General features: G+C 44.2%; 1 protein-coding gene across 1 annotated transcript in view; it reads right to left on the bottom strand.

Moving 5' to 3' along the window:
• Nucleotides 1–3,644: 3,644 nt before the first annotated feature.
• LOC144180630 (uncharacterized) overlaps nt 3,645–14,831 on the bottom strand; it is an 86,344-nt gene continuing 75,157 nt past the window's right edge. The window contains exons 5-8 of the mRNA XM_077708943.1: nt 13,802–14,012; nt 9,498–9,631; nt 7,275–7,497; nt 3,645–4,364 (exon numbers count right to left, since the gene is read on the bottom strand). Coding sequence (XP_077565069.1) covers nt 4,288–4,364; nt 7,275–7,497; nt 9,498–9,631; nt 13,802–14,012 — 645 coding nt within the window. The 3' untranslated portion in view covers nt 3,645–4,287. The remainder of the gene's footprint in view (nt 4,365–7,274; nt 7,498–9,497; nt 9,632–13,801; nt 14,013–14,831) is intronic.

The raw sequence follows: 14,831 nt of genomic DNA on the forward strand, positions 1-14,831 counted from the left end.
TTGAGAGAAATAAGCTTTGTAAAAGGTTTTCGGTGTTTCTACGTTCCCCCTTCTGTTTCCAGTTTCCATCAATGTACCCAAATCAATAGTGCCGACTTCCTCCGGTGGGGTTTCTGTCTCATTAGCGCGTTACCAAGCTGTCACCCCTATTGCCCTCTTCACTGCTTTCCACGAGCTGGGTCCAAAATCTTGCGTCACAGAATGCATCATTTAGTGTTTATTTATTGCGTCCAAATGATTCTTGAGTTTCTAAGTGAACCACATAAACACCTTTCCCGCCATTGAATACTTCACTGTGCATTCAATAAGGAGGAACCTAATGTGTCCACTGTACTACCAAAAAATAAATGAACCGGAAAACAAGTAAATTCGTAAATCATTCCCTATGCCGCAATATTCGGTTTTCACCACAGTTTTGCCAGCTTTCGCAGCCAATGCGCACGTTTCACCCAGGACTTGCATTCGTAGTGGTCGTTTTGCAGCAATTTTTCGCAAACTCATTTGATAGCACGCAAGGGTAAAGGCAAAGAGAAAAGATATGCGGTAGAATTACTTCACAAAAGTAGATGAACGTTCTTTCAAGTTACGCTTCTCAGATTTCTACAAAAAATGGAAAAACTTATAGAATTACCGTCCACAAAATATTTCCACATTGCAAGCACTGGTACATTTAAGGCAAACAGAACCTTACTATTTAATGTTCATGCTAAAAACCAGCGCTTTGGTCTTTTTATTGGTAGGACATTTACGTCTTTCGTATTAATTAAAGACACAACAGAGTTTCGGGTTTAGTGCCGCAAATCTTGGACATACTTAAAAAAACATCTACGAGGACACCTGAACAACTCCTTTAATGTAGTGAGGAGGAAGCCATTACTGTGTAATCAATTGCTCCTGCACGTTCGCCGACAGAAAAGCAGCAGCAGTACACGTACGTAGTGTAGTGATGTGTTGCGCAGAGCACATTGACTCGCTGGTGACTGCTACGCGTTTGGGCGAGGTCGCGAAGAGAGTGTGTTTCATTGCGCGCCAAGCAGCCGCATTACCTCAGGGCGGCCTCCTTTTCTTTTTTTAACACCGGTGTTGTTGTTGAAGCCGTCAGTTCACCTTGTACAAAAAAATTCCCGGAAAATGACGCGCGCTCGTGAGCGCGTGCCTCGGGGCGACCGCCGAGTCCCGGACTAGCGCAGTGGCTTTAGCAAAAAAAAAACAAAAAAATAAAATAAAGAAACCCCAAGCGCTGTCGTCAAACACTACAGCGAATTTAATGCTTGGCACGAGGAACACGACGATATCGATGCAGGTGACCACGACTACTACTACCACGGAGTAAAGCAACGACGGAACATGTAAATAAATAATTTCAAACTTGCACAAATGCGTGGTGACGTGTCCTTCAGGACCCACGTAGAACGAAATCCTGCAGCCTCGCTATAGTTCAAGCCTAGTGCAAGCTTCACCAATTGAGCGGGTGGAAGCCTTCAATGCTGAATACGACTTTACATCCGCCACTCGCCGCGAAGAAGACGACGGCCTCTTCGATGTAGGTAAGGGCGATAACTATCATCGCTACTACGCAAATAAACGATGATACTGAAACTTAACTATGTGTCCGGCAATGCGCACCCATAAGTGCTTCGCGCTATTCAAGTCTCGCACGTGAGTGCAAGCTTTTCTCAATACTTCGAATTCTCGAAGCATGGGCTTCCTTTGTTTTTTGTTTTTTTTCTGTATAGCGCGCTATGAAGCTCGTCACGGCCAATAGAAATTTGGATGTACGGTAAGAGGCTCGAAAATGTGCGAGTACGATACCGAACAGGAATAAGTACAGGATGTCCCAATAAACACTAACTAATCTATTACTTAGGAGAATGCGGATATACAAGAACTTTCTTTTTTTTTTCCGTGGTGCGAGGGGCCAATGACATAATATTACACTGTGCTGCGCAAAAAAATGCAGGGCTTTTCAACTCTTTCTGAATCAGTCATTTCTCTTTAAGCTCAGACTTGCAGGTCATCACACTAAAGAACCGCTCAGCGTCATTCAACTGCAACAAAATCTACGCAAACAGCTACAAATGATTCTCCGATATAACTTCTGAGTTTCACGCTGCCAAGTACCCTAATACCTCATTAACTCGAACTCGCATATCTCGAAAAATCGGTTAGGTCGAACTGCTCCGCGGCACCGAACCATTTCCTATACGTCCCATGTATTTGTTGTCCTTTAATTCGAAGTATTTGTGGGCGAATCTGCGGATACCTCGAAATCTTGACTGAGAGTGGGACGAAACGTCCGCCGCCGTGGGCCGTTTCACAAGATGCGCGCAATGCTGTCGCGCCTGAGTCCCTCTATTTCGTTCTCGTGTAGCCGTGACTAACACAAAGCGGATGTTTCCCCCGAACGTGACATCTGCGCCTAGAGTCATATCAACTTCGTCAAACAATCCACCCGGTTCACGTGTCTTGTATGCTTTTTCTCTCATTCAATCCTTTATGAAAGCAAGATTGGAAACTGCTGCTGAAGAGCTATTAAGTAGTAGCGCCTTTTTTGAAAAGAACGCGATATTTTGTGGCAGTTCGCGCAACTTTGCTTATCTCAAAAATTCGCTTATCTTGAAATTTTTCTCGTTTTTTTACTACTTCGAGTTAACGAGGCATGATGTATTACCCGTATTATGTAATTGTACAGCACTTACACTTTACCAGATAAAAGGCGCTCCAGGTACAACGTTTTCTTCTTGGTAAATTTCTGGGGAAACTTGTCGAAGCACATCCACGCTGCGTTCCCGAGAGCAGGCATATCAGATTAATGCCTTCACCGTGGTTTAAATCGCAGTGAAAATTATAGACTTACCACGTATCAGCGTTTATTTCCATGGTCTCCCGCAGCATGACCACGTCCTTGGGGTCCTCTTGTTTCCTTGGCGTGGATTTATGCCTTCTACCCAAATTGTTTGTTATGATTTGTTTCCAGCCCTTTTAATTATAGCGAGTCGTTTCAACAACCTCTAAATGCTGCCGGTGCAATGCTGCATTGGTGGTTTTCATGCGTTGTATTTTGTTACAAGGACAAGGCGGTGAATTCTGTGGCATTTTATATTCTTCTATGTTCCTTTATTGTTGCTTGTTTTCGCCTGTGGGAAGTGTCAGAAAGTTTGTTTATGCATTTTTTCTTCACATCTCCAAGGGCAGTCATATCCTATGGAGCGTTCAGTTAAAGACTAAGCAGTTCCGACTAGCGCAATTTCTCGAAAGAAAATTTTCCGACTAGCCCAACTCACCGTGTTGTTCTTGGCCTTAAAAGGCTTCGTCCTGGTAGCTTGCCATGTTGTTGGCTGGCGAACTAGGTATGTGAGGGCTTGATTGCTTTCGGTGATACCTATATGGGTAAGTCAACCAGTTCGTCGGCCTTAAAAGGCTTCGTCCTGGTAGCTTGCCATGTTGTTGGCTGGCGAACTAGGTATGTGAGGGCTTGATTGCTTTCGGTGATACCTATATGGGTAAGTCAACCAGTTCGTCGCAGTCGACCCACTCATTTATAATTTCGAACCTGAAAATTTTACACATGAACCGTTTGCGAAAAGTGTCGTTGCCGTTCTTGTGTGTATACCTGTTCATGGAGGCCCCCCAAAGTACGGTAACTTTGAAACAATTTTATTGACAATATGTACAACGAGAACAGTTGACGTAGCAGACACGGCTTTTTTTCATCGCTCTGAATTTCTCACACTGACGTTTTACCGGAACCTTCAGAAAGCTATCTCCTCAATGCAGTATTGAGAAAGCTTATTGGGTTGCTGTAGGCATCAAGAGCTTCTAAATTAAGCTTTAACGCTCAAATAAGTACTCGCGAGAGAGTATTATGGCAAAATCAACAATTAGGCTGAGTGATTTAGATGTGTTGGCAAATGTATCTCAGTCGCTGGCGTATTCATTATGCAGCAAACTACGCACGACTATTGCCTTGTAAGGCAACTCCGCTTCTTTGCACCCACCAGTTGTCGAAACTCCGAGTTGGCATGAAATTCCGCGTTTACGGGAGAGAAATCCTGCCACCAGTAAATGCCCACATACACACACATCTACACTGGCCCTCTTCATCTCGTAACGTCTGATAGTTCATGTTAGCTTCGGTTTGCTCAGTAGGCATTGGCACAACACAAGTAAAGCTGACTGCAGGCAAAGCGGCGCTGGACCCTCGGGAAATATCTTGGCAGAACTCCTTCGCTTATTGCAGATGGTGGATCTTCAATTCCTTCGTCAACGGCCCTTCAAGATTGTGCTTTAAATTTTCAGCAGGACAGGAGCGATGAGCAAGACGAGCAGCAACGGTGGCCTCCGAGCAATCCCAGTGTTCGGTGCTGCGAAAGTTGAGAAAACGCCAGCAGAAATGTTACTAACCGTAAAAATTGCAAGTGCGTCTGATTTATTCCTCTTGTGCCTCAAAACAAGGCCAGTACTTGGAACAATCGTGGGTCCAAGAATTGCACGACAAAGTGAGAATGATTTCATGATTGCGCTGGGTATAAACACAAAACGGCCTTGAAAGGAGACATACATTTGACGTACGTAGTCTGTTTTGTGCTATACCCAGCGCAATCATAAAAAAGATGTTCAACACCACCTAGCCTTCCCACCAAGTGTTCTAAAACTGAGGATGAACAGTAACATACCCAGGTATTCTGAGTCCTTCCTCCCCTCAAGCCTCCAGTGGAGGGGATCCTTGAAAGCTATTTCCCCACGCATAAGCATTGCTGAATCATCCCCTCAGCCGAGTGGAAGGAGCAAATTGGAGTGGAGGAGGGACTCAGAATACGGCCCTAAGGCTTGACTGCGGGATAGTTGGGTATCCAACGCTAGAAAAAGAAGCGCAGAGAACTGGACCACATGCGCCGCACTTGTGGTTATCATTCTACGGCATCCAAGATTTCTGCTCTGTTTTTCCTTCGTAGAGTCACATTGTATTTAAGAGGCGTGACCGTAAGAATGTAACGCTATAAATACAACACAAATGCGTTCGTTAAAACTGCAGTGCAGGGTAAAGTGATTGTTCAAAATAAACTGAGAACACAAGCGCGAGAATAAACGACAAATTTCTATTCTAAATTGCGGTGCGATCGTTTATCCATTAAGTGGTTTCGAAAGAAATAAAGGAGGCACGTGTTCTAGTCAAGACGGCTTTGATAGTGCCCTCGTAGTTGTGTTATCATTATGCCAACGACATAAAGAATCGGCGGTGTTCGTGGTCGCAGACCTGTAGGCACAGTATCTATGACACCTTATGGGAACATGCGTGTGCTCCAGCAGACTTGGTCACTGTTTTTCAGGATATCACTATAACCACGTTTGATAGCGTCCCTATCTGAGCCAATTACCGCAACCCCTGAATAGATTTCCTCCACTTTGAGAATTTCCGCAGTTACGTGCCAGACACAATTAGTGCCAGCCAAGGTATATAGTGTGTCGGTAGGTTGAGGCGGGTTAGCAATTCACAAAGTATTGACTTGGCGTATGTTGGCTCGCTCATGAACAGCAGCGTGTGAGTTTTGGTAGTCCTTTGTGCGTCCTACGATGTCGCCGCAGATTCGCAATTTTCAACTGAACATTCTTGTGTGGGCCAGAAGGGCAGCGGGCACTCCCCAATGGGTGGCCCTGATTTCTTTGTAGGGACATCGGTCGCGGAAGTCAGTGGCTTTAGTACACTGCGAGCATCTGTATTTACAAGCGACCAGAAAATAAAATGGACCAAGCGAGCGGTGCGCCAAATCTATTGGCGCGACGCCTTCCGCTCCAGCACCTGCTCTCGAGATACCTGAGTGAATATGTGAGTTCTTCGCGGGATCTTCCTCTTGGTCACTGCGTACCAATTTTTTTTTTGTTTCGGCGGCAGTGCCCCGTTTCCGTGGAATAAAAGACCCTGCGGTGCGTTGTGTCGCACGCCGAGCGAGAGGCACGATTGCTTCCAGCAGCCGGCAGCCTGCGGCTCCTGCTGAAGGCGCTCAGTAGTTCGTGTTTAGCTTCGAGATACGTGTATCAAGATCTCGGTGATTATCGTTGTGTTGGCTCTACAGTAAACTGGCGTTGGACCAACCCGACCACAAATGTTTGTTGTGACTGAATTGTAGCTGGTCAGTATGAAACTGAAGAAACTAATGATATCGAGCATTGCTGCACCTCTTGTCTCCATTGTAAGTTTGCTTTCCTCACCAAATACTGTACATTCAATGATGTTATTATAACCACTACACGTCGTAACTTCGCCAATTAAGCGTTCTTATGCGTATTCAGGGTGTTCATATTATATTTATAATTTATTTAGGGGTTTGTTTCTTGTGGTATTTTTATTTTTGGCATCGCCCTGTAGCGGTGTACAAGAAATGTTTTTTCGTTAGTTCGTTTTCATATTTCGTATTTTTAATTTCTTGCCTTTCCGGTTTTAACCTTTTCTTTAGGCCTCTTATCTCCATTTTTGTTATTGAAACTATCAAATGCGTTCACTTCCCTCCTCTTCGGGCAGATTCAGGGTGATACATTGATGCTGGTACCGGGTACTCGGCAAAGAATGGTTAACAATTCAAAGAGCGCCTGACAAACTTATCTCGGGGCTGCAAGGTACTACAGAATCAGATCATGTCAACCCCTCTCACGAATCGTTCTTCTCCGTCGTCCTGTCGCGTAAGGCGCAGCCGGGTGCTACTTTCCAGATAACCGAAGCGCTGTGGCAGAAATCCAGAAAATTGATATGCATTGACCAGCGAAGATCCCGCAGGCGCACTGGGCTACCTCAACAGCAGGCGCTGGGAGGGCCAGTGGTGCTCCTCTTAGGTGATTCGTATATGCTTTGGTACAGCGGGGAAGGAAAGGTAAAGCGCAAGAAGATCCTAGCATAGCTTCTCAATAGAGGCGTACAGTTACCTTCGTAGCCGAAACCATTTAAGAATACGAACTGAAGCCTGTTCGCACGTGGTGTGACGTTGTGCATTCAGGGCGCATTCCTAGGATAAAGTGTTCGTGAAAGAAACCGCCGAGGGGTTGTAAGGCAGCAGCTCTATACAAGATTGCGCAAAATATGAAGGAATATTTCTATAAATCATTACAATAACCCCTTAAAATTTCTTTTTTCATTTACGATGGGTTTTTTCATTTACGAATATGGGTATCGATTGAAACACATATATCTGTAAAAAAGATGGTACACGTCACAGTTTTTATGCAGACAGATTTAGACTTATCATGTCCATAAAAAGCGCACAAGTAGAGAGCACACCCACCATCTTCGCTGGGTGCCATCAGCCCAGATGTTGTGCGTTGTCTGTTCTTGATGACCGCTTCAGCGCTGCTCGTGTTTAGCACGTGCGGTAACGTCACGGTGCAGCGCAGATGCATGCGCTCCTCCTCGAAGTGCTCTGGCCGTACTCGAAATTTCAGACCGAGAATGGCTGAGAACCTTGGGGAGCGTTGGAGAGGATGGTGCACTAGGTAATCCAGACGAGCCTGCATTATTAGCTTAATGTCACAAAGGCAGAGTGCAGAAGCGCGAGCTATACAGGCGTACCTTCATTTCAACTCATATTCGCTATTTGATACTAATTCAAACGAAGGCAAGAACGAGGCTATATACGCACTTTTTCTGTAAACAGTGTACAGGCTGTCATGTCAGGATACATACTAGTTCTTCGTGGTTGAAAACAAAAGTTTTTTAGGTGATTCAGAAACATATCTCGTGCCTGTATAACTGTCTCTTTACGCTGAAGTATTAACGCGGGCTCGCAGCATCCGAGGATTTTGAACGCCCGATAATTCGAAAGAAGTAGAAAAAGTAGGCTAAAAACAAGGCTGAGCATATGTTGCGGCCCTACAAATGTGTCCCTGATGCGGTAATATGAACTGCAAACCCATAGCTTTGCAGTGGGTGATTTTAGGTTGCAGATTACATTTTCATCTTTATCGTATGCCCTGCCGCCATATTCGCCAATGGCATTTTATGGAGGGTGAATCTTTTCATGCATGCCCAGTGTTACAAAACAGATTCATGAAATTATTTTATTAAAATCTGTATAACCTTCATTCGCAGTTTTTACTGATGCATGTCTCATACCGATTTCGCGTGTAGAAGGAAAGTCCGCCGTTAGTCAGAGAAAACCCGCCTTTTGCCTATCCACCTCAAACATCATTTGTCTGTATAAAATGAAATGAAATGATATTAATGTTAGATCCGCCTATTTTGTGAGAGCTTACAACAAATGAAACACCAAATTCTGTCTTCCGGAACAAATGCTTGGCGCGCCACAGTACGAAACCAAATTTTACAAACACACTTTTACAACACAGACTGCACGCAAATGCCTAGATTATCACTGCTCTAGTTATTTCGCCTCTATAAAAATATTTGCAGCACTGATTCAACTTCTTTTTCGGTACATACCATGGTTTTTGATTATAGTGATACAAATTGTATTATCACCTTACAATTTATTTTGAAAATTAAATGTTCTTTAAGCTGTGCTCTTGCTGTTTGAAAAGTTAGTTCATAACAATTTCAAAACCCATAAAATCAGTATTCTAGAAACGTGTATATTTAGGGATCAGAATTGGTAGTTTTAGCCTTTGGTAGAAGAAGATCGCTCACGCGTTTTTTACCAGCAATTTTCAACGACATCCTTTCGGCTTAGATGTACCCGCATATTTGGAAAGGATTGTTGTGCTTTATTAATTTTCATGGATTGATGTGAAAACGATAAATATGTGAAGCGATATGACAGTTATGGCATTGTAGAATATTCGTTTACTCTTCGCTTTGGGTTCCTCATCCTGGGACGCTTTTGGGGGAGAACATCATTGTCTTGCAACATGGCCCTGTCTGGAAACCGAGAGGGGCCCGTCATTACAACACCGCCGTAAAGGCACGGCGCAATATCTGCTTATACCTACATGTGAGCATAAAATGCCACCATAGAAATTTAATAAAACAGAACTCCCCCGTTTATTAAAAAGGCAGGCAACAATGGTCGCGCAATCCACTATGTACGACAAATTCTTTATGCGTATGGAAACAAACCTTAATGCTCAGCACCTTATAGGCTCAACCGTCCTTTCTTTTCAGCACATACTAGAAGTACATTTCAACACAAATGGTATAAAGAGTACAGGTGCCGTCATAATTAATATCAACAAGGAATTGTGAATATCACAAAATATTTGTTTTACTGTCTTTGTGACTGCCATTACCCGTTTACAGGAAGCTTTGTATATTAGGGAGGACTGCTTTAAACCGACATCAGTGCACACAGGCAGTTTCTGGAAGAAGAGATACCTGTAAATTTGCGAGACGTGATCCAATTACTTTTATCGACACCTGCATGTTTAGAGTATTTAGAAGGTACCATTATAAAACCGACTTGCTACAACAATTTTTAACTTACGAAACGTAGAGGGCAAGCGAAAGAGTACGCCAGAATTTACATGCCAAGTCATTGCGACTGCAGGAAACTCGCCTCTTTATTGTTGATAAACCATTTGACTTCCGGAGGTCCATCGTACTCTGCCGATCTGCAGGTCACGTTCACGAGGTCGTTGATGCGGTACCTGGATTTCCCGCCTTCGATGATCGGGCTGTCCGGCGTAGTATCTGTATGCAATGCGTCAATCGAAACATGATTCAATGATAGGAAACTGTCACAACTAACACTGAACCGGACACAGAATATAAGACAACGCAAACGACACTGACAAAAAGAAGTAATGCAAGCTCCTTTCTTAAGCGAAGGATGGTTAAAACATGAAGCTGTCTCTCATGCAACATGAGTGAAATTCAATCCAAAATCCACACTCCTTCGACCGCGTCGGAATGTCGCAATCGGATACACGTCGGCTTCATAAGACCAGTCACCCGTTTAAATTATGAACACGGGAAGCTTTTTAACTTAAGGCGGTTCATGTTCCTTCGCTTATCGTCATCATCATGGGCCCTCCATTGTGTAAATTATTTCCCAGAGTGAATTTTCACGCTCAACCCCACCAGTGAGTGATAGAAATGTATGCTTTAAAAGGACAGCACCGCGGCGCTTACTACAACACAGTTATACGGGGCGCCGTGATGTTGTGCGTGCCATTTGCTTTGTTTTCTATTCTCTTTCTCAAACAACGGAAAGCTGCTGGCACCGCCTTTGCCGCCTCAAGTTCAGCTCGTGGAGTAGCCGCGAGACCGTCCCGGATGGACAGCAAATTCCCCCTTTGGAACGCTGGCGTGAGCCAATATCACTTCTTCAGAGGTCTTTCAGGGGATATTTTCGACAGCGTCTGTCGCTTCTAAGCACACGCACATGACCGGTTGCCAGTTTATGCTTGCACAGGCTTGTAGTGTAGAATAGTGGGAGAGAAGAGGGGAGGCGCGCACGCGCAGCTATAGGCTTCATGCCCTACCGATAAATGGCATGTCCGTCGTGCTGGTCCGAGGTTTAAACGCGTACGTGAAACGGCCCAATGGGACCGGTCCGGAGTCATTTGTGGCAGAGCGGATTGGGTTTGCGTGTTAGGCTATGTTCACACTACCCACGCAAAAGCCGTATCGTGATCTATGGACGTAAAAATGGCATGTCACGCAGTTCGGTTGGCTGAGACGTCAAATGACGTCATTGTTTAAAGTTAACCGTCTGAACCCGGCCTCCCACAAATAGTAAGATTCTTACCACAAGGGGGGGGGGGGGGCACAGACAGTTCTATGTTTATCTGCAAGAACAATGCTTCGATCCGTCAGAGGTTCATTCAGCTAATTGGCTAGGAAATGTGCTCTATTGCAAATTACGATAAACGTGTTTTGTTTCGTGCCCTCCGTGAACTGCGACCACCTTTGCAGGTCATCCTTCTGCACAGAGTAAAAAGGCACTAATTTTTATTAACAAAGTTTGTTTGCAGAAGCTGCGGCAATTTATAAGCAGCTTAAGTCTGTAAAATCACGGAAACGACTCCCAGCACATCCAAAATACTCGTGTGTCGTGAAACACCCTTTGCGTCCCTCGGAGGAACAGCCGGCTGCAGTGATGAGCCGCCGGCGCAACTTCCGTTGTCGCCCGTAACTTGTACACTGGTGTATAAACAGACCAGACTTAAACCTTTTTTGTCTCTTCCATTTTCACATCTCGTCCTTTCCTTCTTCTATCCGGTATTATGACAACGGGCCTGGGCCAATCGTCCTTGTTAAGCCTACAAGGGCCCATTTCAAGGCTTTCAAGGTAACCTTATCGGTCCGCTTAACGACAAAAAACCGTCAATCTGCTTCCAGATACGAGTACCCTAGGATACTGGTATAACGGCGTCCACCTCTCTCTCTGCTGAGCCATCATTTCTTCTGGTTATATTCGGGGTGCTCATCAATTAAACCACTGGGCACAATTTTCCCGATCAAATTTAAACACACGTAAGATTATTTATTTTACCACATCTCGCATTCCAGCGATTGCTACCTCAGGCCATACGACATACCTGTGTTCGCAAAAGAGTGGGGATGTCAGGTCGAAAAATAGCCGCTTTTGGACCCAATGCGTGCCTGCGTTCGCTGCTACATGACGCGCGCCGCAATCAAACGACAACGTTAGGCCAGCGCACACTCGCGTTCGCAGCCAACGGTTCCGCGTATCCCGGATCGGCACTAGTTCTCCTACTTAGCCATGTATGCTTAAGCGATGCTCATGCGGAAAAACGTTGTCCCGTGCGCCACCCTACCTAGTAGAACGCCGGCCAAATATGTACACCTCTCACACCTGATGGTCAAATTTCTGCGCGCCAAGACAAACTTGTATGGGTTGAATTACAAGCGAACTGCAATGTCACGGGTACACGCATGCGTTAAATACATTCAGGGCTCAGTTGATTCGACGTTGTAAAACAACGTGGCCGCACTGCAATCTACCAGAGTAACCATGCTTTAATCGCCCCCACTGATTTCAAATGTTTATTTTATTTAGGCGCAATGTGTTTCCTTTTATGTGAGATTTACAGCTGATTTAAAGAAATTGCTAAATTAAGCTACTGAGCAATATGACATCCGTTATTTCAGATCCGTTATGAGAACCATGGTAACCCAATAAAGCCTTTTTGGACTCTTCTAGGTGGGTTTAAACATCCTTTTTTTCCTTATAGCGTAAGTATGAAGAGACTTCCAGGTTATGGTGTTGCTAGTTGAATGTCAAAGCGTTTGAGTGTTCGGTAGAATTGTACTGCTGGCAACGCGAAACCTAACGTATGCCTTGCTATTGTGTGTTGTTTTCTTCTTTGTACTAGTCCCTGTAATGACCGGAAAGGAAGGGTTACAGTATAAATAAATAAATAAATAAATAAATAAATAAATAAATAAATAAATAAATAAATAAATAAATAAATAAATAAATAAATAAATAAATAAATAAATAAATAAATAAATAAATAAATAAATAAATAAATAAATAAATAAATAAATAAATAAATAAATAAATAAATAAATAAATAAATAAATAAATAAATAAATAAATAAATAAATAAATAAATAAATAAATAAATAAATAAATAAATAAATAAATAAATAAATAAATAAATAAATAAATAAATAAATAAATAAATAAATAAATAAAAGTCCCCGGCTGTTGAGGTTGTACGTCCTGGCCGGGGCGACGTTGCCGCGCTTGCCCCTATAGGCTCTAGAAATTGCGCGGCTGCGGAACATGCCCGTAGTCGCGTGGAGCAGCCGCTTGGTTGCACTATATGGGTACTAGTGACGTCTTACCGTCCAGAGCTTCTCCTGTGGTATTCTCTGGGAGTCACCCACAACATTCATAATTCAGTCCACATCAGGCGCCAAGAGGATAAAGGCAGAGAGCGAATGGCCGCTTTGGTTACAGTAATGCTGGCTCAAGATCCCGCTTGGCTTCAGATCCCAGCTGAAGATCGACCCAGCTCACCGAAAAATCTAGCCCAGTCCATTTCCATTCTATTCTGGACAGAAGGCGTCTTATACATTCCCATTCTATTCTTCTACACGTTGTTTCGCCATGCCATTCCCACTTCTTTCCGTGTTCGTAAAAAGCTGTAATGAATCCGGAGTTATTCCAACTCCGGAGTTGTTACTTTGCAACACTGGTCCCCAATATGGGCGACTTCATGCGGCGGGAGGCCTTCCGCCACCTCGTCATCTTCGTGGAAAAAACGGGGCTCATCCCGCGGCTGTAGCGTAATATGCTAAAAAATTGTACCGCGGAATGCCGTGCATGGTCCAACACCCCTGCTGTACAAACTGGGCTGTGCAGAGTTCGCCTAAGGTGTTCCGGGTTTGGACGTGTCAGCTGCTCTCTACCGCCTGCATGTTATGACTCCTGCTAAGGCGGCCATGAATTCTTTAACCTGCTCTCTCTAGGTCTTCCTCATATAGCGCATTTTCTCCCCACTATAACATTCTTCCCACATGCGTTGCGTGCAGGTGCACCCTGCGATTAGGTTTATAGTATACGGAATGCATCCTCGCTTCTCATTCATTTTTGAAACAATAAAAAACAACACACCTGAGATATTTCATATGGAAGATGTAATGCCAACGATATAATGAAGTGTGGAATTTACTATCTTTTTGTCACGCCAGCAATATGAAACATGTTGGTATAATGCACAGTCATGAAGCGTGTGCTATATTATATGTACACCGTAAACAGTATAACACTTTTTAGTGATCTTGACTAACGTATATTAGTAAGCCGAATGCAACGCGGCAGCTTCGATTTATATCTGGGTTGAGTTCTGTTTACGCGCGGGGAACACTAAGACTCGAGTTTACCTGGATAAGGTATAGAAGGCACCGTATCTCCCACAATAAGCTCTTCGCTCGATATGAGCGACACCTCGGAAATGACGCTGATGCACTTGAGGCGGAACGTGCTTCCGGCCAAGTGGTGTGGTCTCACTATGAAAGACAGCGCCGCCGCGGAGCTTTGAAGCCCCTCGGAATCGTACAGGGTCTCGAGGTCACGCACTTCTGTAAACGGTACCTGCGAATATGCACAGTGAAGATATTGTGATTACCAAGGGAAACAAAGGGAAGTAGGAAGGGTTGAATAGAACTAACAAGGGTAATACCCAATTGGGCACTCTAAAACTGTTTCGCTGGATGCTCATGAATACTGTTCGAAGAATTAAAAGCATACCAACCTTTTTATAATGTGTGATATAATGTATGTATTTTAGCACTTTTATTTGAGGTGGTTTACGTTCTCTATTTGGTCGGCGGCTTTTTAAATGTGGAAGCAACATTGGTTTATTCTGCGAAAAACACCTGCTTCAGGTGTGCGCGTCTGGGTAATCAAAACAGCTACTTAAGGAGCTTACCAAACCACAAGGCATTTTGAAGAGATTTCAAGCACAAGTTACGGACTGCGTTGCTAGGCATTGAAGGGCCATGCAGAAAGCAGCACGGGCCCCACTGACCGGGCGTAGCGGCTCAGCAGCCACAATTATTCGCAGTGCAAAACTCGAAGGAGCACTTAGCGGCGTTTTAGCGAGGCGAGTGCAAAGGTGTCGGTCGAGGAATTATAGGGCATTAAGTGGGATGTCATAGAGCTTAGCGAGGTAAGGAATACCGGTGAAGCCTTTATAGTGCTGAAAACTGGACACGTTCTTGTCACCATGGTCTAGTGGCCAAACAATACTGGGAGTACGATTTCTAGTCAATAAAAGCACTTCTGGCAACATAGACGAATACTATGGCATTAACGAAAGGGCAGCCGGGCTTGTAATGACGCTTAATAAGACATACAAGCTCAAGGTGGTACAGGGCTATGCGCCTACATTTACTAACGACGACCAGCTAG

Source organism: Haemaphysalis longicornis, unplaced genomic scaffold (assembly GCF_048455015.1).
Source record: "Haemaphysalis longicornis isolate Haplotype H1 unplaced genomic scaffold, Haemaphysalis longicornis Haplotype H1 scaffold_4, whole genome shotgun sequence".
NCBI classification, from domain to species: domain Eukaryota; kingdom Metazoa; phylum Arthropoda; class Arachnida; order Ixodida; family Ixodidae; genus Haemaphysalis; species Haemaphysalis longicornis.